This window comes from Penicillium brevicompactum, assembly GCF_028827555.1.
Source record: "Penicillium brevicompactum strain IBT 35665 chromosome Unknown utg000006l_segment0_segment0, whole genome shotgun sequence".
Lineage (NCBI taxonomy): Eukaryota > Fungi > Ascomycota > Eurotiomycetes > Eurotiales > Aspergillaceae > Penicillium > Penicillium brevicompactum.
In genome coordinates this window covers 3,322,447-3,346,297 of record NW_026623209.1, presented here as the reverse complement: position 1 = coordinate 3,346,297, position 23,851 = coordinate 3,322,447, and the positions used below count along the sequence as shown (strand labels likewise).

Genomic DNA, 23,851 nt, shown 5'->3' with positions numbered 1-23,851 from the left:
GCCGAACAGAGCTTCGAGAATATAACAAGTTCCAGGAATTTAGGGTCATCGTGGCTACATCTTCACTAATAAACTATTTAATCGACCATAGTCGAGATTATATTGTATAAAAAATCTAACTCGGAGTAAAACAAGATAGAAAGGAAAATAGGGGACGAGGGAACGTTAGTACAGGTACATGTCAGACACACGCAATGACATGATATGCAAATGTTATATGTATACAGTAGTATGCGAGAGGGGGGCAGAGAACGAATCATCCAAAACGAGAAGATCGTCACGACAATCACCAACCAAAGACTTCGCTCACGCTCAAGGTGGTCCATCGAACACCGCCAACAGCAACAAGCATCAAGACAACGTCCACAACAGCAAGGACCACAGCACCCATCATGAACCTCGGGCTGAAGATGCGGTAGAGCATCAGATGGCGACGCAGATGGCCGGCCCACATGGTCGTGGCGAGATTGATAGTCGCCAGGTAGAGCATGTGGGTACTAGCAGCCTGGACGACGTCTGAGAGAAGGCGAGTAGTCGGGTTTTTGTTCGGGTTTGAGGCTGGGACGCGGTCGTGGGTTTGAAGGGGGCGTTTCCAGAGGACGGTCAGAGGGACGGCGATGGCGGCTAGGATCTGGGCGCCGAAGGTGTTGAGGATGACCAGGAGCGGGGACCAGGGGTACTTGATTGTGGAGAGAGGGATGAAGGCTGTTTCCCATTGGATGCTGGAGAGGGTGGCCTGGTGGCCGGTTTTGAAGAAGTAGAAGGAGCCCAAGAGACCGAGGACGACGGGGCCAATGGAGGAGTTGGACATGGTCAGGTTGTTTGTGTCGAGGATTTCGAGAAGGGAGAGAATTTGCCACAGGAGGAGGGCGATAGCACCTTGACCCATTGGCTTTTGCATGAGAATGATTGCCAAAGCTAGGTTGATGACTAGGAAGAAGAAGCGGGTTCCGTAGACATTTCCAAAGCCCAAGATTGTGACTGTTTTGCGGGGGCCTTGCTGTTGGCCTGCGATGAACGGGGCTGGAGGGGCGTTGGGGTCTTCTGGTGGCGGGGCTTGCGTGGTTACGTTGATGCTAACACAGGGCTTAGAGTAGATGTAGGCACCTGTGCCTACAGCAAACGCTAGGGCGAGGACCAATTGGGCAAGGAACACGCGCAGGGATTTGAGTGTTTCTGCGCTGATTGGGAGCCAGTCGCCGTCGTCAGCGCCTTCAAGCATCCAAAAGAGTGAGGTGATGAAGAGACCGAAGCGGAAGCCTGTGCCGATCCAAAGTGATGCGGCACCTTCGTAGGACTTTGAGCCTGCGTAGAAGGAGCGCACGACGCTAGGCAAGAAGACAGTCACCAAAAACGGAATGGCGAGTTGCCATGGCGCGGAAATGGATGAGTTGGAGGAGGCGTAGTAGGTCGAGCGGCAGAAAGGCATTTGCTCTTCGCGGCAGAGACGAGAGAAGGAGGCGATGCGACCCAGAATCACGAACAGAACAGAGTGATACACGCCCAGAACGCGGTCGGTGGTCTGCTTCTGGCGCATGGACGAGATACCAGCGCACACACCAAAAGTAGTTAGGAAGAACAGGAGAATCTCATCTTCCCAAATAGTGTACGAGTTCGAAGCAAAACCAACAGACTGAGATACCGTAAAGAAGAACGCAAGCCAGCCCCACATCCCAGAAGGTAGAGGCAGGCTCAAACTAGCAGGCTTTGTGACAATGGCGGGCAAGGCTCCAATGATGCTACCTGCCGCGGCGAGGAGGATGAGTCCATCGACAACGCCCATTTCAACTAGACCGGTCAAACCGAGTGCAGAGCCAGCAACGGCACCAACACCAGCGCCCACGCCAGCAGACTGGAGCAAGTTAGAGGTGAGCTGGGTGCGATCGTTTTTCAAGCCACGGGCATAGACTACCAAGTACGCAATGCCAGCAACAAGAATCACGACACCCTGGATCATACTTGGGACATCAAATCGGGCCCACAGGTCACGGCAAACATCCAGCGTGTGCCGCTGGTACTTGCGGTAGAGCTCATTGCTGGCTCGAGCAGCAGTCGACTTGGAGAATCCCTTGGAAGAAGATTTCCACTCCTCCTCAGCGGCAGTCCAAAGCAACATCGACTCATCGTCATCACCAGCTCCTTGAGCAATCGCGTACTGATGCTGGTATCTCTTGACCTGAGCAGCAGTAAGGCGATTCACGGTAGCCAGATTAGCCCAGTTGTCTCCCTTGGCACCAGAGAAGGCCTCTTCAATAGGCGAGCCCAGGTTGTTGAATGGAATCGGCATTCCAAGCAACAGCGACAGAGTGGGGACGAGATCGATCTGCGGAACGAATCTATCACGCGCGTGGGGAGGAGGAAGAAGCGTTTCCTTGCTTGTTCGACCGAACACTCCGCGCTTCGAATACATCCATAAAGCAGCCTCGACTTCGTCGTCGGACTCACCGCCATGGTCGCCCTTGGTATCCATTCCATGATCGCCCATTACGACAAGCAGAGTGTCGTCATCGATAGCGGCGATAATATCACGAATGACACGGTCCATTTCCTGGAGCTTGGATGCCATGGCAGCATGGCTGGGACCGTATCTGTGGCCTGCATGGTCGACGCCAAGGTAATGTCCGAAGATGACATCCCACTTGGAGCTATTTTCCGGACGGAGCAGGGGGAAAAGATGCTCCGTTACACCATTGTCAACGGTGTGCAGATCCCAGACGTTGAATGAGTCGTAGGCATGCGTCAAGTTTGTATCGAAGTAACCGGGGAACAACGCTTGCCAAGTATCGTCACCGAGGTGGACGAGGTTCTTTCCGCTGTTGTGAAGCTGCGCGACAAGGTTGTCTTCATCAATGGCTGTTCCGGCGAAGTTTGAGCCTGCTTCGAGGAAGGTGGGAAGAGTTCCGGTTGTCAAGCCCTTCAGACGATTCAAGGTAGTGGTCGGCGGGTCTGCGATGAACGGAAGGAGGAAGGCGTTGGCGGGTTGTTGAATTGCCGTCTCGTAAAGAATGGGAATGTTGTCGTGGAAGAGTTGAGTGTCTTCGTTGTCTTTCGGGGCAAATGGCACGGTGAAATCGTATCGGAGGGCATCGATGATGATGACCACGGCCTTGTCGAAGGTCTTTTCATGCCAACAGCCCTTCTGGATATTTCCCGGCGCCTGGGAAACAGCGCCTTCGAACGGTAATACGTCGCAGGAGGACTTGTTCTCTAGGACCATGCGCGTGAGAAGGAAGCCTTTCGTGAACAGGTAGATACCAGCAATGTGCAGGAGCCTACGGTTTATGTGGTTAGCTCAATACCCTTCCCCTACAGGTGTGAATAGCCACTCTGAGCTCGCTGGGACCACTCACAATATCCAACTCAGGACACCCATGACACCTAGGTGTTTTGACCTGAACTCATCCTCGAGCTCCATCGCCTTGTGGTCCGCGACGCCCTTTTGGTTCTGCTTGGACTGTCCAGGCTGAGGGGCACCTTTACTGGGCTTTGGACTAGCCCCCGCAGAACCTTGGGGTGTATCTGTCATTTTCGCGGTTGTATGGGGGTGTTGCAGTCGGGGCCGGGAGTAGCTGGCGCGCCAGATCGCGTGTTGGGCGAGCGGGTGCCAAAGGGGCACTAGATGGTCCGTGGAGGTCGGCGCGAGCTTCTGAATAAGTCTCAAGGGCAGGGAAGCCGGTGAGCAAGCACAATTGGGCCTATTGAACCGAGTTGGAGCGGTTCCGGCGGAGACCGTGTCGGTCGAGGGGGGTGGGATAGTTCGGGGCGGATGCGGATGTCGAACCCCTTTCTGTGCTCGGCTGTGAGCGGCTTCCCTATGGATCGTGAAGCTACAACAGACACATCATACACTCGAAAGTCCAATCAGGAATGAAAAACAAAAAGGACGTCGCGGATGAAGCGGGTTGGGGGGTTTTTGAGTGGGCCTTTCCGATTGGCCCAAAGCGGACACACGGCCACATCCACTATAACTACACACAACGAAAACTCGAATTGCAGATTTGCCTGAATATAGCGACATATAGGAGGACTAAGTACATACATTAACCAGCTGCCGGGTACCGGTAGAAAAAAGGCACATAAGAATGATAATGTAAAGGAGATCCCCCAAAAGGAGAAACTGGGACCCCCGTAAAGTGGTGAGAAGAAGAGAAAATTAAGCTGTCAAGGGCATGTTTATCACTCTAGGATCGTGGCAGAGCTGAAAAGTGCATGGTCCCGGCTTAGGAAGAAGAACGCCAGAGAGAAAGTAGGGAGAAAAATCGGCAGGCCCTCGCTATGAACGAGTCGGTTTCAGATATATCCTCCGATGCGGGGTGTGCCCTTGAAGTGACTCCAGAGGGGACCCCGCGGGGAACACATCGAAACCGACATCCGCATATGTGCAAGCCGTGAAGGCCAAATCAGGGAAAATGGATATGTAGAGGTAGAATCGCAAATATTCGCCAAGGTACTCGTCATGTTTTAGGTCGTGGAAAGGGTGGGAAGGGAGAGGTATTGCTCGATGCCGTCCGGTCATGGGTAAGTTGGATCACCAATCACGGTTTTAACGGTATGTCTCTTCCTTCTCCTTCAGCCCGCCCATACGCTCAATGTCGAGGGACTGGAAGCGGCCGGTGTCGTTGGATTGGTAGGGAGGGAGTTCCTCGTGGCAGGGCTCCAGGCCGACGCTTCCGGCATCACTGATTCTCACAATCACCATCCGTCCAGACTTGCGCTTGCCACTCTCATCCTCTTCTTCGGGGAACGTAATGCGGATCTCCGGGACTGGGCTCGGGGGCGGGCTGTCGGAGTTCTCCATGAGGCTTCGCTTTTCATCGTAGACCATGATGGAATCCGACTTGTTCGTCGAGATGGTTAAGCGGCGGCGGTGGGCAGGAGACTCTCCATTGTGGACGGGGAGAAGGTTCTTGCGGTTGTTGCGCTTCTTGCGGCGAAGGATCAGGAGTCCACCGACGAGGGCGAGTCCGAGAAGGACGAGAACCAGAAGGGCAATCATAAGGTCGAGCATGGTATTTGAGAGACCGCCATCGCTGTCATCGCGGGCGACAAGTCGGGGGAGTACACTGTTCATGTTGGTCTGTGGTCGGTGGTAGTCGATGTTTGAGTTTTTCAGTCTTGTTTTTTTGTTGTCGGTGGTCGTGTGTCAGGTTGGTGATTTCGATACTGTGTATGTGATAGTATCGGGGAGAAATCGATATGTATGTGATCGTCGCGGTCAAATGCCAAAGAGGGTCACGGATTCGATCTGGAGCAACAAACAGTGCGGAATGTTCTCAAGGGGAGAAGGGAGTCAACGAAAGTGATGGAAAGCCAAAGGAAAGAATGGACAGCAAGGTGCGCTGAAAGAGTGAAGCTGGCACCTGCGAAGAGAATGGGAGGAATGAAGGGAAAACAGGGAGAAGAAGAGGAGAAAGTGAGCAACGACGCCTAGAACGCCTGCTTTCTATTGTTGGCGGACGGCTAAGCTTCTCTGGGCTTAGCTCCGTTCCTTGGGTGATGCGAGACCCACTTGGTGTGCTACTTTGACCAATCACCGTCCGCCAGTGCCTGAGAGACCCTCTGGCCTCCCCCGTCGTTGGCGCCCACTGGAAGGTTGTCCCCACCGAACTATGCCGGTTTGTTGTGCCCCGACGCCGTTACGTTCCCCTGAAAATGCACAAAACCACCATAACTTCTATAAACTCCATTTGACATCGACTAGGCTGTTACAGATGTTCGCTATGTACTCTGTATGCTCCCCACACTGCATTTATGCCCACCTTAAATGGACCTGACTTCTAACACCGTTGGGAATGAGAAAAGGGCGCTTACCGGGTCGCACGAGCACTGTGATGAGAACTAAACCCTAAATGGCGTGAGATGATTCGCGCTCAGCCACTGCTCGTGCGGGAATCGAGTAGGAAATGAATGTCTCAGGGAGATGAGATCTCATGCATCTGGACATCAAAACAACCCTTGATGACGCGCTGATCAGGTTATCAACAACCATAGTAAACAGCAACCAGTGTTGGTCAAAGTCGAAGGTCAATCTTAAATGTTTCCTGGCGAGAGCGTTGTCCATACTCCGTAGATTAAGCTCAATTGACTACGAATGGCCAGCTATTCCATTTCAAGGCTCAGGTCACGTCGAGCAGCCTAGGAGAGCAACCTAGCCCTGGAGGCTTTGCATTCCGAGGAGCCTCTGGATGTGGAGGAAGAGATTGCACAATCACCCGTGTCGCTGCGAGAGAAAAAGGGCCGGATGCACACCTGTGAGCATCTTTATGCACCTAAGTATCTCAGCCCTGGTGGGCGGGAAGCCATATCCTCAGAATGAGAGAAGGCCTGTGATATATACTCCGTACTGCGGAGTCAAACTTCCGGATTCTGGCAAGTGTGCACCAGAATCTGCTCCAAACCCCCGTTTGCCACATGATGTGTCAAGTCTGAACTGCATGTACTTATCCTGCTCGCATACGCTTGGCCGCCACCTCGGGTGCGCACAGCACAAGGGCACGCGGTCCCAGTCCCACAAGGAGAATCCCACAGTTTAATGGGTTTGCTGCATTTGTGTCATCAATCTCCGGCTTGGAGGGCTGACGATTTTCCGTACTTTAGAGTTCTATAGAGCGCTACGTGTATCGAGCCCTGGAGGTCCGGATAGTGCGGCAATATATCTCAGTCGGTGCATGGAATATACTCCAGTTTATCAATGTCAACCTTGCGACCAATATATTTAGTATCCTCAATCCTGGGCCTAGGATCTCTGCACATAGCAAGGACTGTTAGGCTTGCATTGAACTGCATGGATATATTTGTGACAGAATCATGCATTGAAGTCATCCCACGTTACTGCGCCAACAGTGTACAGCCATGACTAGAGGTCACAGATCGCCCGCTACTGTTATCCTGCCGAGGGAAACCCCCTCGATGCGAGAGTAGATATTCAAATGCAGTTTCTGAGCAAGAGTCTAAGCACTGCGTACTCCATACACCGTATTGTAACGGACAATGCCCAAGCTCGCCATTGTATAGTACGCCAAGAGCGAGATCAACAACCCAACCAACACGTCACTATTGAAATTTGTCGATATGTTCCAAAAGTCCAAAATGGCTAAATCCCTCCAATCAACGCCACGGTCGCAATGCGGTCAAGAAACGACCAACACATAACATATCGAATTCGACACCTCACAAACCCGGAGAAAGGCCGATCACCCAACCCGAATGGCGCTCAGATCCACGGGAGCCGGACGCAAGGCAGTGCTCTCAGATCTGGGGAAGATTTCTGCGAGTGATGGCCTGACACTTCTCTTTTATTTTTTCTTGCCGGTGCAACGGAGCAAGGATGGTCGCAGCGGTGTATCCCCGTCCGTCCAACGCCGTGTCGGCGTTTTTCGAAATCCTCCCGATGACCCCGCGACTCCCTGATGCGAGAGGTTCGGCAAATGGGTTCTTCGAGACATGCCAGATGACGCTTTGCAATTCAACTTGTGGTGTTGTAGGTTTAGAAGGGTCAGTGTGACGATGAGTCGAAGTAAGGGGCTAGCCGAGTCTATGAACTTTGGGCAAACCTGTTTTGGGGGTTTTGACTGTTTTTTTGTTTTTTGTTTTGTTTTTTTCTCGGTTCCGGAGCGTTTCTACGGCAGTGGGCGACTATTGCTTGCTCGCAGTGTATGCTGGTCACTTCTGGATCTACACGGGTTATTTGGGTATGGGAAGCATCAAGGGAGGATGCATTTTGTATAGACCAGCATCTGAAACGGGAAGCAAAAGCAAAAAGAAAAACAAAAAAACCGAACCGAACAGAAGCAAAAAAGGGATTGAATGTGAGACTCGAGCGAATAAGGCAGAAGGTTCCGAACAGAGCCGGACTAATGTTTTACAAGTCGAGTATGAGAATATCAAAATATCAGAATATCAGAATATAAATGAGAATATTACAGAGTTGAATGTAAGATGAGTTAAACATGAGAATGTCAGTATTTTATAACAATACAAGAATATCAGAATTCTAAGATTGCACTAAGAATATACCGAGTATAGTCTAACTATACGGCCGATCCGACAAGATTAGGGCAATATAAAGTGTACCTTACCTTAAAGCCAAGGGTGGACCCGATCGGAAACCTTCTGGTCTTCTCACGGCAAAGCTTCTGTCAGGCACCGGCTCCGTTCGGACCCCAGTAGGGACAGTTGTCCATGGTCCCCAGTTCTCAGGGAATTCCCCAGTGGAGAGGAACTCTTCGCCGGAGGAGGTGACCTCAGGATGTCTCGTTGACACACTGGGTTCCCGTGGTTCAGTGCTCTTCCACATGTGAGAAGTTACCTCAATGGGAGAGAGGCAGAGCTCTAGATAGAGTTGTGGCCAGAGAATGATATCGCGCAGAGCAGAAACCAAGTCCAAAGGACCAGTGTCGAGCAGAAGTAAATCGAATGGGGCCAGGCTAAAAAAGAAGCGCCGGAAGTTAGATCGCGGTGACGGTCAGATACCCAAGCCCAGGACCCATTGATGGCTGAATGGTACTTGGGTAGATTATGGGGTCCACAGTATAAGAGCAAGTACCATGACCTCTCAGCCAGGATCGACCTGTTCCCAGCGTAATGGTAATACACGGCAGTACAGCGGCTGATCTGCCCCAAGAAGATTCGCATTTTCTTCGTTATCTACTGAACTTCCTCACCTTTTCTCTCTTCTTTTTTTCTTTTGCTGTGCGCCTGGTCTGTTGCCAAACGAGCACGTCGGTTATCGTTGATCCGGTCTCTGGACTATTTTATCACTTTTTCCTCAATTCCCCTTCCAAGACACTTCCCTTCCACACAAAAAACCCTGGGACTGTCATGCTGGCGCCTGTGTGACAGCTGGACTCCATTAAATGCCTTGTCTCTCGCCTACATTCCCTTCGACCCACTAACTGTTTTGCGCGAGCGCATTCCACTATCCTCTCTTAGTCGAAAATCAGCCTTCCCCCCAAACACCATCCCTTGCGTGTCAATCTAGGGTCACCCTGATTAACCCATTCTCCCACGCACATGAGGACCGATCTACACAAAGGAGTTTCCTGGAGCATGCACGGAGCAGAGTAACGTCGCGACGCCCCCCAATTCTGAACCCTCCGGAGACCTGCCCCACTGCCAAACGAAAGGGTGATAATAATCGTTATTCTTTGTCACCTTGCATCTCTCTATCGCTGTCAGGCGAGATCGTCCAGCCGCTCAGCATTGCTCGACTGCTTCCTCCCTTCCGTCTCCCTTTCTCTTGCTCCTGTATAATCTGTACATGTCCAGGGCTTCGCAAGAAATCTACAGTTCTTCGTGTCGCTCTTTCTTGTGATCCCTTCTAATCCCCTCCTTTGGTGAGTCTCTCCCGGTGATCCAGGTGCTCAGTGTCCTAGACTCCCCCAGGCGCCTTTTCATCCTGCATGGTTCAATGCTACACCCTGGAACAGCCCGCTAACCAAAAACCCGCCTGTGGTCGCAGTCTTATATTCCTTCGTGTACGCCGTCTCTGGTGCCTGGTGCCCGCTTGCAAATACTGGCCGACACAGCATCCGCTCTCGCTCTCTCTCCCACTCTCTCTTCGTCCTCTCTTCACCTGTGATTTACTCCACACACTCTCTCGCCTTTCCTTCTCTTTCGCCCGTTTCAGTACATATCGACTTTCCTTGCCGATCGGATAATTCCTGGGATGGCTTCTACCATGGCCACTAATGCATCCAGCGTACATAACGTGAGTGGACAGGGCGCATGTTGATGGGGGATGAATAATGACACATGACAACAGGCACGATCGAACCGAGCCTCCAACATGGCCTCATCCGGAATGAATGATCGCCCGCGGGGATCTCAGAGCAACAGTGTCGGCAAGGGATTCGGTGGTGGCAAGTCGAGCTGGAATAACAACATCTGGGGTGATTCCAACCTGGGCGGATTCGGAGATGGTGAGTGGTCGCAATCAATTGCAAATCTCGTGGTACTAATTGCAGACAGAACAACACATCAGTGAGACCGCATTCGAAGGGAAGTCTGGCTCCGGCTCTTTGCTCTCCACTTCCGAGTCGGATGGCTGGTCGGGACGCGCCAATCTGCCCTGGAGCACTGTCAACGCCAACCCGTCCTACCAGAACCGCGGCCTCGCCACATCCCCCCATTCAGAGTCGCACCAATGATCGCAGCGCCCCAGCCATCAACGAAACCGGCGACAGCTCTTACTTCGCTCTTCCTCGTACCTCGGGCATGGGCGCACCTGGGATCACGGCCAGTCATCGCCCTTACCTCAACACTGCTTCGGAGGGTGTCTCTCCTTCCGGTGATGGTATGAGCTTCGGTGGATTCTCCGGTCGACGACAGATGAGCTCGGGTCTCGGTGGTAGTCCCGTGGGAGCTAACTTCCCGGGCAAGCCTGGCTTCTCCAACCCTCTCGATGGTGCCCGCACCGATGACATGGCTGCCATGGGTATGGGATCGCTGGGATCTGGTATCCCCGATTCCATGTCTCCCACTCAGGCCCGCGCCGGTCTGTCGCACGCCACTCACAACTCTGCTTCCTACGCAGCTCAACGTCCATCGCACTCCGCTCACCCTTCATTTTACTCCGACAACCACAGCGTCGATGGTCGCTACGCCGGTGGATCTATGGATCTCAATGCTGGGTTCAACAAGCTGCAGATGAACGACAGCGGGTTTATCTCAGGAGGAGCCCAGCGCCCTTCGTATATCCCGCACGCCTCCTTCGATGGCACATTCCCTCGCAACAAATATCAGAATGACGAGGCCGCCTACCAGGCACTCGGTTATAACCAGGAGTCTGCCCAAGACTTGCAGCTCGCGTACCAAGCTCGCTCTCGCGCTGGCAACACGGGCTCTATCTCCCCCTCTGACTATGCTCGCATGGACAGCCCAATCTATCCAGCGGTTGATGGTGGCTCCCAGTACCGCAACCCGGGTGATACCCACGCCCTCGCCTTCGAGCGCCGATTGCGGGCTCTCCAGGAGCAGGAACTCGCGCAGGGCTCGCAGCGGATGCAATACCCGCCGTCTTACGACTACCAAGCTTACCAGGCTTCGCGTCTCAACGCCCTATCCGGTTTCTACCCAGTGGCCCAGCTGAGCAACCTCGGTGCGGCGGCCCTGGTCTCTCGCACCCAGCGTGATGCGGATACCACCCAAGTTGTGCGCAGCCCGCTCCTTGAAGAGTTCCGTGCCAACAGCAAGGGTAACAAGCGCTACGAGCTCAAGGACATCTACAACCACGTCGTAGAGTTCAGTGGTGACCAGCACGGTTCCCGTTTCATCCAGCAGAAGCTGGAAACCGCAAACAGTGACGAGAAGGAGCAAGTGTTCCGCGAGATTCAGCCAAACTGCCTGCAGTTGATGACCGATGTCTTCGGTAACTACGTTGTCCAGAAGCTCTTTGAGCACGGAAACCAGACTCAGAAGAAGATTCTCGCAAATCAAATGCGCGGCCACGTTCTCGCCCTTTCAACCCAGATGTATGGTTGCCGCGTTGTCCAGAAGGCCCTCGAGCACATCTTGACCGATCAGCAAGCAGCCATGGTCAAGGAACTCGAGAACCATGTCCTCAAGTGTGTTCGTGACCAGAATGGTAACCACGTCATCCAGAAGGCCATCGAGCGTGTGCCCTCACAATACGTGCAGTTCATCATCAACGCTTTCCGTGGCCAAGTGAACCGCCTTGCTGCCCACCCCTACGGTTGCCGTGTCATTCAAAGAATGCTTGAGCACTGTGAGGAGGTCGACCGCCAATCCATTCTAGCCGAACTCCACGCTTGTACCTCCAACCTTATTCCAGACCAGTTCGGCAACTATGTGATCCAGCACGTCATCGAGAATGGCGATGAGCCCGATCGCACCCGCATGATTGATATTGTCATGGGACAGTTGCTCGCTTATTCGAAGCACAAGTTCGCCAGCAACGTGGTTGAGAAGAGCATTGAGTTCGGTGCTGAGCACGAACGAGTTCACATCATCACGACCCTGACTTCTGCGAACGACCGTGGTGAGAGCCCTCTCCTCGGTCTTATGCGCGACCAATATGGCAACTATGTCATCCGTAAGTGCAATTCTTCTTCAATCAATCTTGGATCAGCTACTAACCCTTCAACAGAGAAAGTCCTGGGTCAGCTCAAGGACGCCGAGCGCGAAGCTCTGATCGATCAGATCAAGCCTCTTCTCAGTCAGCTGAAGAAGTTCAGCTACGGCAAGCAGATCGTCGCGATTGAGAAGCTCATCTTTGACCCCAACGCACCTGCCACTGGGTTGTCCAACACCACCTCGACCACACCCCCACACTCTCACAAGTCCTCCCCGCAACCCCTCAAGCGGTCCATTCCCACTGAACAACCGCGCGCCTTTGGCAATGCGCCACCCACTCCACCCCCAACCGACCAAGCCGTTGACAGCACCCTTGAATCCAAAGGCCTTGCGAAAAGCACCGTCACCACGGTTTCCAGCCCCGAGACAGGCACCGGCGTCCCGGTCGACGTCACCAGTGCCCACTAATTCGTTGCACACTTTACACCCGCTCGCCATAAACTTTCTAATGTGACCGAGCTTCTTGTCTTCTATCTAATACGGGCGTATACATACGGGAATCAGACGCGATAAATGCTATGTGATTCCCCCACCCACGGCGCAGGGCCTGTTATTTTTATCCCGATCTACTCCTATCTCGGTCTATCTCTTATTTTCTCTCTTATTTTTTTTTGTTTCTTGACACATTTTTACGACGTGATTTGAGGCGTTCAAGGTTGGGTTTCTGCTACGGAGAAAATACGAAAATACGCATCCTGTGGCACACGCCTGTTTCTTTGTTCAAAGTCGGTTATGTTGACGGTTTCGCATCATGGTGTTTGTCAACGGTGTTCTTGCTTCTGCGTCAGTCCGACCTTGAGGGGCTCCTGTCCAAGGGTCGCCCTGCTCGCCCGCCGTGTTGATATCACGTCGTTTACTTCTTGCTCGTGGCTGTATTATCAATGCATTATGACTTGACTTTGTTCTTCATCGTATATCCGCAACATCGTAGAATGATTCTCCCCTTATTCGCCAAAGTGTTATTATAGGGAGGTCACCTTGAGATTCATCCCAAGGTTGCATTGAGTGATAGCCCCGTAGTGAGTAGCCAAATGGGACCGAACCTCAAAACCTTGTTTTAACCTCACAAACGTCCGTGCTTTAGCTCTCCCTTTGGGGGACACCTGCACGTGATATCTACCCATATCTCACGTGACTGATAACGTGACCTCCGATAAGGCGCCGCATTTTACTTGTGTCGAATGTGGACAAGACCCTCCCTCTTCTACGTTTACTCGAACCTGACCTTTTGCTGGTGAACTTCGCATTTGCAACCACTTTTACAGCGTAACCAGCACGCGCCAGCTCGCAGTGCTACCAGTCATCAGCCCCGAGCTACCCTAAGATCTTCACCACTTTTCTTCCCCTCAACACCTAAACCAAACCAAAATGTCTTCCAACGTCGGTCTCACAACACCACGTGGCAGTGGCACATCAGGCTATGTGCAGCGCAACTCTGCATTCATGAAACCGCGCAACACAGGCTATGGCGCACCCTACCCACCAGTCTCCGGCGCCAACGGCCCAATCGACCGACCCTTCAAGCAGCGCATGCCCGACAAGCAGATTCTCGAGCATGACCGGAAGCGCGCAATTGAAGTGAAAGTAATGGAAGAGCGGGACCGATTGGAAGAAGAGAACGAGCGCATTGAAGAAGAGCAGAAGAGCAAGAGCAAGAAGAAGACCGAGGAAGGCGAAGCTGAGGAGGAGAGAGTTCTTGAAGATGAGGAGATTGATGAGCGGTGCGAGGCTCTGAGGAAAAAGTTACTCGAGGAGTTGGATGAGGACTTGGAGCGTGGTGATAAGAAGATTGATAGGAGGAATCTGAAGTCTTATCAGGTCCATGAGCTTGCGGAGGCGAAGATCGAGGAGACGGAGAGGTTGCGTCGTGCCTTTGGGTTGAAGGAGGATAGGGAGACGGGGGAGATCACAAATACGAGGGATCGAGTGCGCAGGGAGCGCGAGCGCGACTGAGGCACTTTTTTTCATTCTCAAATTCATGTTTATGGTGTATTGGGCGTTTTGTGAACCGGAATGATTTATTATCTTTTTGAACAATCGGATATCATGACTTCTATATCTACTACATCTTGACCTGTACATCATGCGACGAACTTCTCAATCACCCATCCTTCCTTCGGGTCCTTTTTTTGCAGGACCTTTTTAGCAGGCATCGGCCACCCCGAGTTACCCGCATCGCCAACCAGCGAGGGAATGACCCAGCAAGATCTACGAGGTGGGACACCCTCAATGGCATCCGCTTTTCCAATAGGCTTGCCGTATTCAATAAGCGGCGTATCGTGCGCAATAGCAGAAAGCTGCAGGCCGCTAGGCGCAACAAGCGGGAACATCCTAATCTTCGGAATCTGATCGCCGACCAACGCAGAGGACTGCTGCAGATGCGAGTAGGTGATATACTGAGGCATTTCCTTAGGGGTCAACTTGGCGAGCAGCGAAGACGGATGCACGTAGACGGCACGCTCGACGAGGTCCGTTCCCTTCCCATCTCGGGATCGGAAGAGAGTAAGGTATGGGACGTCGATTGCGCGACGGGGAGCGCGAGGGATCTCGGGCGGGACAGGGGCCAGGTCTGCGCGGATGGCGACTTGGTCGATGAAACCCGCTGTGACGATTTGCTTGAGGGCTTTGATTTGTTTGGATGAGGGCTCTGGGAGGCGGGGTGTGTAGGCTGGGACGAGGCCTGGGTTGTTGGAGCGGACGATGTCGGTGAGTTGGCGGCGGAGCTGGGTTGCTTCTTTGAAGGCCTTCCCGCGGAGGAACATCTGGTCGGCGAAGGCATCGCCGTCGGAGGCGTAGCCGTAGGCACAGATTGCGGAGAGGGCTTTGAGGGCGTCGGAGGTGTCGTCGTGTTTGGAGAAAAGACGGTGGGCGCGGGCGTGAGATTTGGCCTTTTGTTCGCGCTCTGTGTCTTCGAGTCTGTCGGCGTTTGTGTAGACTTTGCGCTCTGTGTCGCTGTCGGAGTCAGAGTCGTCCTTCTTCTGGGCCTTGGGTGGGTCCAGTTGGTTCTGAGGGACGAAGAGGTCGCCGACAGCTAGAGCGGCGACGAGGGCGACCACGTAGGGCATGCAACCGTGCTGGTGGCCGATGTGGAGCATTTTACTGAAACGGGGGAGAGAGGGTATGTTGAGAGACGGCGGCCAATCGGGGTGACTTGGCCCTCCGCAGAGAGAGCACCGAGGTTCTTGAGCAGCTTTTCAGCCTTTGCCAGACCCTGGCGGCTTGGAGGTGTTGGGAAGGGGAAGTTGATGACGTTGTGTAGACCCATGCTCTTCATCTGGAGGACGACGCCTTCGATGGGTGTGCGGAGAATTTCAGGGTCTGTGTATTCGGCGAAATCCGCCTCATAGACCGCGGAAGAGTACATCCGGTAGCAGTGACCGGGTCCTGTTCGACCAGCACGACCAGCTCGCTGGTTTGCGCTGGCTTTGCTGATCCAGCCAATCTGGAAGCTCTGCACACCGGTGTACAGATCAAACTGCTTCTCCTTGGATCGGCCACAGTCAAACACGTACTTGATACCAGGGATTGTGAGGGATGTTTCCGCGACGTTCGTCGCGAGAATGATAAGACGGGAGTTCTCTGGGGGCGCCTCGAAGACCTTCATCTGCTCTTTTGTGGGCAGTTGGGAGTAAAGAGGCAGAACGTGAACACGAGTGGAAGAGTCCATAGCCTCCTCGCCAAGGTCGAAACCCTCATCTTCCTCAGGATCATCCAAGCCTGTGATCTCCAGATCGCTGTCATAGTCATCTTCACCCGCGTTGTCCATCTCAGTGCCACCCAGCTCCAGATCCTCTGCCTCCAAGGGCGCTTCATTGGCAGACAGCTGAACCTTTGCTTGCGTGGTGTCCTCACGCTGTGTGGGCTTGAAAGCCCCCTTCAAGCGCTTGGAAAGTTCCCGAATCTCATTCTGTCCAGTCAAGAACACGAGCATGCCACCGGGTGGAAGTTTGCGGTGTCCACGGGAGACTTTGCGGAAGGCATCTTCCACGTAGTCACGCTGCGTGCGCCGAGAGAAGTGAATGGACACAGGGTATTGACGACCCTCGGCTTGGACCAAAGGAGGCGGACCACTGCGGAAGAGACTGGGGTTCTCGGTAAAGTCGGAGATGCGCAGAGTAGCAGACATGATCACGACCTTCAGCGGCTTGACAGAGGGGTCCTCTTCGCTCAAAGACTTGCGCAGCCCGACAATACGGCTGACCATTCCAATCAAGATGTCAGTGTTGACACTGCGTTCGTGAGCCTCATCGATAAGGATGATTGAGTACTTGCGGAGGGCAAAGTCATCCGCAATCTCACGCAGGAGAATACCATCAGTCATGAATTTGATAGCAGTCTTCTTCGATGCCGTGGACTCGAAACGGATCTGGTAAGAGACCTTTTCGGCATGTTCACCCAGCTCCTGAGAGACACGGTTCGCCATGCTCACGGCGGCCACTCGGCGAGGTTGGGTGACACCAATGAGACCCGGGTTCGGGCTGTCTGGAGAGCCGAATCCAGATTCGAAGAGGAATTGAGGAAGCTGTGTTGTCTTTCCGGAACCAGTGGCACCCCAAATGACAACAACTGAGTTGTTATAGATGGCTTCCATGATCTTTTGCTCTTCACCGACAACGGGAAGTCCGATACGGGCAGCTTGTATCTCTTCCGAACGGTTGACAGCCACACTGAATGCTTTGCGGTTGGGATCGCCATGAGTGATTTGCAGTTCACGAGGCAGAGGCTCCTCCTCTGTAGTGTTGTGACGAGCCGGCAGCTTGGACGGGTCGAACACTTGCTCTTCTTGGGTGACTGCTGCACCTTCCGTTGGCTTGAAGCCCGAAACTTCGTTGATTTGTTGCACGGCCCAGGACTTGAAGGCGGACTGGCGGGTCTTGAGCACAGGAGCGTCTTCCATCTCCTCGTCTTCTGAATCTTCCGAGTCTTCCTCGTCGTCCTCATCATCAGAGCCTTCGGAGGATGTACCTTCGGAGTCCTCGTCTTCAGAGCCTTGTTCAATATCACTGCCAGATTCGGCCGAATCATCCTGGTCCTCATCCTCATCCTCCTCATCCTCATCTTCATCGTCCTCCTCGTCCTCATCACCCGAGTCGAAGCCTTCCCATGCAACCTCTGCTTTCGCTGGAGCTGGCGCAGCCTTCTTCTTCTTCTTTGGTGCGCGCTTCCTCTTCTTCATCACTGGGAACCCATCAGCTCCAAGCTCAAGTGGCCGCTTCAAGCCACTTCCAGCGGCTATTTCTGCCTGTTTCTGTTGTTCCACCACCGGGTCCGTTCTGGGGTCAGACACCTTCAGGTGAATATCGGAATCGTCGCTCTCATCCCCGGAGAGGTCTGCGTGCGCATTGCGTCTCGGCGCAGCATCGGCGGCTGCGGGTACGTCGTCCTCCTGTCTCTTGCGCTTGAACAAATCTCTGGAACTTTGAAGGCCCGAGGTATCGACCGATGATTTCGCCAGCTTCTTCAGCAGCTCAATGTTCTCTTCCTTCTTGAGTTTGTTTTCCTAGCGCACTGTTAGAGTTGTCGGGCGTCAGGGTAGCACTCCACATACAATGTACTTATCCAAACGTTTTTGTTTCTTTGAGGACATATTGGTGTGTTGTTCTCGTAGCTCCGATTGTAGCTTCTGTCGGCGCGCTTCTTTCTCATCCTTGGAGACGGGTTCGAGCTGAGCAGCATTTGTATCGGCAGACTCCCCGGCTGGGTTTTGACGATGCCTCTGCTTTCGCAGACGCGGTGTGAATTTGGGCGGCATCCTGAGCTACCACAGCCACTGCGACCGAGAAAATCCAATGACGATAAATTACACGCTCTGCGACGAAATGGACCTCGTTGATGGAAAAAAAATCAAGGCGGTCTCTTACTGCCCGTAGATTTGTGGGGAACTCTCATTGTCCGCTGACCGCCTTCGATACAAACAGAAGGACACTGCCGATACCTTCGACCTATCAGTCAATCTATTCCTTCGTGGTATTTTCGATTTCCATTGTCGATTGAAGATAAAAAAAAAGCCTCTCAATCATGGCTGCAGCATTTGACACTACTGGTCTGCAAGACACTCTCCAGCTCCCTTTCCCTGCGGCCACCAAGCAGGTTGCGGGGCTAGTCAATGGCATACAAACGGATGTGACGACGATGAACTTCAGCGATAAGATCATGGTCACAATTTCCCAGGCTGGCCGATTAGCACATTGGGTTGGTCCAGTCGACCGAGTCCTGTAGAACAAGATTATTGACCCTCTATAGTTGCACGTACCAATGGAGAATTTGAACCCCGGCACTGAGGGCATGCACACCTTTTCTGAAGGCGATGATAGTCTGCTGCCACTGCAAAGTCTGACTACAACCACCATTCTTGGTGGCTATTCTGCTGGACAAGACACAACCGGTCAGCTCCTTGCCCGTCAAATCGCTACTGCAATTGCAACAAAAACACCCAATGAGAACAGGCTCCTTGTAGTCGGATTGGGTCTCGGAAAGGAGACCCCCGATCGAGACGCGTTCTTCGCTATCGTGGATCTCGTTTTGCAATGTCTCTAAATCTGCGAAATTCACGGTCGACAGGCCAACCATGCGAAGATTTGATGCCAACCCCACTTCAACCCCTGTATTCTACGATATCTCGTGGAATGGCCACGGTGAAAGTGCAAGGCTGTACTGAGTCAAAGCACCCAAGGAAAGGAAAGAAACATCAGACATTGAGTCAAACCAACAAGATGCGACTCCTTTTTCATTTGAACTTGCCACCCCACGATCGGGGGTGAATTGGGCAAGCAAAGACATGACTTGTAGACTTGGATTCATGGGGGATGATGAAGTGACATTGGAAATCGTTTACTTCGGGAACGTGCAGGTTGGTCACTGTTTGACGCGGGTGGTTCAGTTGCGCAACCCGCAAGGCGTTGTGCCCATGGACAGGTGCCTTCTCGGTGCTTTGTACTATGGATTACCTGATGGGTGGCTTGCTGGCTGCATAAAAGACAGGGCCCCGTGGTTCAAAAGCAAAGAGATGATTGCATGGCTGTGTGAGAGCAACCTCGGAGGTCCCGACCACTTTATCGATGGGGTTCTACGTTCTGTTGATTCAACGGGTTGTTCCACGAACTCTATACATCCAACAAAGCGTCTTTGAAACCATTATCAGGTTGAAAGATTTGACCTTCTGTTCTGGAAGATGGTATCTAGATTTATCGGAAACAGATATCGAGCTTGTAATTGATGCTTGGTACTCCATACTATAATTCCATAGGATTGTTTCGACAATCAAGAAGGCCAATAACTATCATGATTTATTACTGCAGTCAGTCAATAATCAAAATATTGCCGTTGTTGGCTTTGTAGGCGTATGCTGCTGGGAGTAGATCGTTTGATACTGCGGGATGACCGGTCACGTGCATATGTTAAACAAACAGGGGTTCAACGTCACGTCTACACAATTTCAAAGGTGCTTTGAGGCTGCTATGTGTGACCTGAATTCCTTCTCTGAAAGGCTAGGAGGCTGAGCACTGAAGTGGCCACATGCTTACGCGAGACTTTCGGTGTTGAATTTTGGACGGGGAGTTGTCGAGCTCCATACTTCTCTCCTTCCGTTCACTTCATCTTGACACATTTTTCTATTCTCACTCTCAACCAACCAATTCATTTAGTATTTCGAGATCTATTCTCGTGGATCTCCTCAATATGGAGGACCCAGAAGATATGGATGATCCGGACTTCCGTGCTGCGATACAGGCTTCCCTTCGGGAATGCGGCATGAGTCCTTCTAACACTGCAACTCCAGCACCGCCAGGTGCAGTGGTAGATCTGACAAATGACTCAGATTCAGACATTCAAGAAGTCTTTCCGAAGTCGAGATCTGTCGTGAGCTCATCCTCCGACACTGCAACTGTGGCTGATCCTGCCTACGATGAAGATGAATTGCAGCGTGCTCTCGCAATGTCAGTGGCACCAAGCCGCAGCTCACCCATGTCCAAGGGTACTCCCCCAAGCCGCAGACCTCCCCTCCTCCTGCATCGTCTGCTGGGCTATCAGGGTTGGATCGCAAGAAGATGGAGCAAGAGCGTCTCGCTCGACTTGCCAGTCGCAAAGCCGAAAACAAAGAGTCGAGCTCATCAGCCCAGCTCAAGCGAAAGGCTGAACAGAGTCCTGATGCATCTACTCAGTCTGCTCGGACCAAGCCGAAAATCGAACCAGCCTCTCCAGCCCCGCAGTCCAGTACAATTATGCCTGAAGTGGTTGATCTGGAATCTCTAGCTCTGAATCCCACGTCGACACCGGTACATCAAGTAGGCGAACGGGCCGCACCAGTTGCAAGCTTGAAACCCGCAGCGCCTTCCAGCGATGCCACCGTGGGCAGGCCACCAACTGCCCAACCGGCTCAAACTGTCTGTCGTCGATATGATTCAAATGCGCCCGATGTCAAAGTCCGGCCCACCACTCGCCCTCATGCACAATGGCCACTCGGGACAATCAAGAAAACGCACATCGCTGGATATCCGCGCGTTGGAAACGAGATCACTATCGAAGAGGTGATTCAGCGGGGCGACTTAGAATTGGGGGTCTTCAGCGGCTTCATGTGGGATATGGAATGGTTCTTCAAAAAGCTGAATACCTCGTCTACACGGTTCATACTCATCATGCAAGCCAAAGACCAAGAGACGGTAAGTTTCATTACTTCGTGCACTGTGCTGGTTTGTTCTTCTCGGAAAAGCTGACAAGATTCGGATTGAAAGAAAGACGAGTATCTTCGGGATATTGCCGGGGTGCCCAATCTTCGATTGTGCTTTCCGCCTATGGACCCTATGGTGTATTGTATGCATTCAAAGTTGATGCTACTATTCCATAAGGATTATCTTCGCATTGCGGTTCCGACTGCAAACCCCACATCAACTGACTGGGGTGAAAACGGTCTTATGGAGAATGTATGTCATCACTTACTCTCTTGGATATAGACCTTCGCTAACCCAACAGTCTGTTTTCCTGATCGATCTCCCTAAACTCAAGGGTACATCTGACGGGGCTCATGACACACAGTTCTACAAGGAACTGGTGTACTTCCTCACAGCTTCAACTTTGAACGACAAAATCATCGAACGGTTCAAAGAATTCGATTTCACTGAGACCAAAAGATATGCGTTTGTGCACTCAATGTATGCCCCTCTTTTTTCGGAGCCAAAGATGATGAACTAATAGAAATAGTGGTGGCTCAAACACTGGAGAAAGTTGGAAACGCACTGGATATGCTGGTTTAGGTCGCGCGCTGGGAACGCTGGGCCTGACTACTGACTCCAAAGTCAACATCGACTACGTTGTCAGTATCTCTCGATCATATTGCATTGCCCACACTGACGATGATCAGACTTCTTCTATGGGCTCTCTGACGAAACAGTTTCTGCGGGCTCTCTACTTGGCCTGCAAAGGTACCGCACCAATCCTTAGAAATAACCTATCACCATCTAACCTCATCTAACTAGGAGAGGATGGTCTCAGAAACTACAACCTTCGTGTTGGGACCAAAAACGATCAAGAACGCCAGCGCACAGTTGATACCATCGAAAACGAAATGATGGCCAGGTTCCGCGTCTATTTCCCATCTGATCAGACCGCACGAGAGGCGCACGAACGCCCGAATTACACTGCAGGAACTATCTGCTTTAATCCAAAGTGGTGGCATGACCGGGACTTTCCTCGAGACGTCCTCCGTGATTGTCAAAGTGACCGTGGGGTTTTGATGCACAACAAGGTGAGGATTTGCATACCGCAGAACTTTGATAATAATCCTTGTTGACTAAATATTGGTTCTAGCTGGCTTTCGTTCGCCCCGATAAACCAATAAGCGTGGACGACACAAAGGAGTGCTCAGCCTGGGCTTACGTTGGCAGTGCCAATTTATCGGAGAGTGCATGGTAAGTACAAGATAGTGATATTTGGGATTTGGGTAGTCCAATTCACCAGACTAACCACCAACTAGGGGCCGTATCGTCAAAGACCCAAAGAACAAGCAACTCAAAATTAACTGCCGTAACTGGGAGTGTGGAGTGATTGTTCCAATTCTCACCGAGAGGAATTCGACTCAGCAACCATCTGAGAGAGAGGCAACTTCTCTCTCCCCTGAGCGCTTCCAGAACATTGTCCCGGTCCCAATGCGATTGCCTGCTCCCAGTCTGTCGGATACCCGCAAGCCCTTCTTTTTCGGTCTTTAGGTCTATCTGCGAGGCATTTAGCTCGTCCGATCTTCGTCGATACCAGGAAAGGATTGCGTTGATACCAGGTAAATGGGATGCAATGGAGTCAGGGGAATAATACATTAGCGAGTCAGGTGTTGGCAATTTTCGATTACAGAAATGAGAGAATTCATAAGCATAGCATGATCCAATGAATCAACGTGGTATTGACAGTAGTTTTTATACAGTGTGCAAAGATGACCTATTCCGGAATGTCAACCCCGGAGACATCCCCACAAATCTTCAGCAATTCCTCCTGCTTCTCAACATCCGCAGCAGCCTCATCAGGCCTCTCCTCGCCTCGCGGTGAGAAGAAACAGCCTGTTCTCAGTTTCGCCAGCTTCCCCTCTCCAGCAGCCCACTCCGCCAAAGCCTTCGTTGGCTCTCCAATGCCCCCAGGAGCCATGCTTCCTCCCATCTTAGTTCTCACCCAGCCAGGATGCATACTGACAACCTGCGTGCCATCCCAACGTCTCGCAAATGCATTAGCAAGCATCATATCATGCAATTTGCTATCACCATAGGAATGAGACGTCTTCAAATTCCGTAATGAGTTATCGCCTCCGTAGTGGCTATCCGAACTCATGTACAGGAGTCGTTTCGGGCGATCCATGATGCAAGTGAGGATATACGGCGCGAGGGTGTTGACTGCGAAGACAGCAGAAATGCCCTCGCTGGTTATTTCGCGTGATGAGGTTGCTCCAAAACCGATTCCGGCATTGTGAATGATGCTGTCGTATGGACCGAGGGCATTGGCTTCTTGGCCGAGCTTCTTGGTCTCGCTAATTGAGCGCAGATCCCCGATGAGCACTTTGGCACTGGGGATGGCTTTTTGAGTCGTGGAGGCGCGGTCTGCATTGCGCGCGTGCAGGACGACTGTGTGGCCTTGCTCTGAGAGAAGTTTGGCGGCTGAGAGGCCGATGCCGTCGCTGGAACCGGTTATGAAGATTCGAGACATGTTCATTCCAAGGTTGAATCGAATTTTGTATGTAGATGAGGTCTGCTACATTGTCTGCAGCTTTATATTGCGAGTGATATCATGGGAATGCCGATGACGTCAAGAATATCCGGTTTTCGTGGTGCTTGTTGTGGCCTTGTGTTGCCGACTGGGAAATCTGTCATAATTCCGACAGGAAGCATAGAGTGATCGAATTAGTACTCATTGTGGGCGACGTGGATCACAGCCCAGCCCATTGGAGCTATCCATGGTAATTGACATCCACAAACGTGAAATACTTTGCTGGTTTGGTATTAGGCTGGGAACACTAGACTTAAATGGATCTCTACACAAGTTGGTTTACGGCTATGATAAACTATATATGAGCTATGTCAAAGTTCCATTCAAAATGAAATTTAAAAAACAAAAACAAACCGGCGGACACATGCGCCACGACAAAGGGCCAAAACAAAACGGCCAACAAAGACGGCAAAAAAGACTCCCCAGAATAGGTCGAAACAGAGACCAAAAAAGACTCCAAAAAAGACGAGTCGAAGGAGATTTAAAAAAAAGACCTCCGAAGGAGCGCCCGTAAGGCGAA

The 23,851-nt window shown here is 52.1% G+C and overlaps 8 protein-coding genes across 8 annotated transcripts; 4 read left to right on the top strand and 4 right to left on the bottom strand.

The window, feature by feature from the left end:
* Positions 1-286: 286 nt before the first annotated feature.
* N7506_009480 (mannose-ethanolamine phosphotransferase GPI13) lies at positions 287-3,526 on the bottom strand (the record flags this gene model as incomplete). The annotated part of the gene is made up of 2 exons (XM_056958773.1): positions 287-3,272; positions 3,351-3,526. 2 exons carry the CDS (start codon positions 3,524-3,526, stop codon positions 287-289), a joined length of 3,162 nt encoding a protein of 1,053 aa, XP_056808163.1.
* Positions 3,527-4,543: 1,017 nt separating this feature from the next.
* N7506_009479 (uncharacterized protein) lies at positions 4,544-5,071 on the bottom strand (the record flags this gene model as incomplete). The annotated part of the gene is made up of 1 exon (XM_056958772.1): positions 4,544-5,071. One exon carries the CDS (start codon positions 5,069-5,071, stop codon positions 4,544-4,546), a length of 528 nt encoding a protein of 175 aa, XP_056808162.1.
* Positions 5,072-9,667: 4,596 nt separating this feature from the next.
* Positions 9,668-12,501, top strand: N7506_009478 (mRNA-binding protein PUF3; the record flags this gene model as incomplete). The annotated part of the gene is made up of 5 exons (XM_056958771.1): positions 9,668-9,709; positions 9,764-9,920; positions 9,970-10,093; positions 10,155-12,052; positions 12,107-12,501. 5 exons carry the CDS (start codon positions 9,668-9,670, stop codon positions 12,499-12,501), a joined length of 2,616 nt encoding a protein of 871 aa, XP_056808161.1.
* Positions 12,502-13,461: 960 nt separating this feature from the next.
* On the top strand, positions 13,462-14,046 carry cwc21 (U2-type spliceosomal complex subunit CWC21; the record flags this gene model as incomplete). The annotated part of the gene is made up of 1 exon (XM_056958770.1): positions 13,462-14,046. The coding sequence occupies one exon, from the start codon at positions 13,462-13,464 to the stop codon at positions 14,044-14,046; it is 585 nt and encodes a 194-aa protein (XP_056808160.1).
* Positions 14,047-14,174: 128 nt separating this feature from the next.
* N7506_009476 (ATP-dependent RNA helicase ECM16) lies at positions 14,175-17,845 on the bottom strand (the record flags this gene model as incomplete). The annotated part of the gene is made up of 3 exons (XM_056958769.1): positions 14,175-15,167; positions 15,194-17,593; positions 17,642-17,845. The coding sequence occupies 3 exons, from the start codon at positions 17,843-17,845 to the stop codon at positions 14,175-14,177; spliced, it is 3,597 nt and encodes a 1,198-aa protein (XP_056808159.1).
* A 266-nt stretch (positions 17,846-18,111) lies between these two features.
* On the top strand, positions 18,112-18,630 carry N7506_009475 (uncharacterized protein; the record flags this gene model as incomplete). The annotated part of the gene is made up of 2 exons (XM_056958768.1): positions 18,112-18,285; positions 18,337-18,630. 2 exons carry the CDS (start codon positions 18,112-18,114, stop codon positions 18,628-18,630), a joined length of 468 nt encoding a protein of 155 aa, XP_056808158.1.
* Positions 18,631-19,770: 1,140 nt separating this feature from the next.
* On the top strand, positions 19,771-22,292 carry N7506_009474 (uncharacterized protein; the record flags this gene model as incomplete). Its single annotated transcript, XM_056958767.1, has 9 exons — positions 19,771-20,014; positions 20,065-20,750; positions 20,823-21,011; positions 21,061-21,239; positions 21,289-21,400; positions 21,449-21,509; positions 21,564-21,832; positions 21,895-21,995; positions 22,061-22,292. 9 exons carry the CDS (start codon positions 19,771-19,773, stop codon positions 22,290-22,292), a joined length of 2,073 nt encoding a protein of 690 aa, XP_056808157.1.
* A 223-nt stretch (positions 22,293-22,515) lies between these two features.
* On the bottom strand, positions 22,516-23,277 carry N7506_009473 (NAD(P)-binding protein; the record flags this gene model as incomplete). The annotated part of the gene is made up of 1 exon (XM_056958766.1): positions 22,516-23,277. One exon carries the CDS (start codon positions 23,275-23,277, stop codon positions 22,516-22,518), a length of 762 nt encoding a protein of 253 aa, XP_056808156.1.
* Positions 23,278-23,851: the final 574 nt, after the last annotated feature.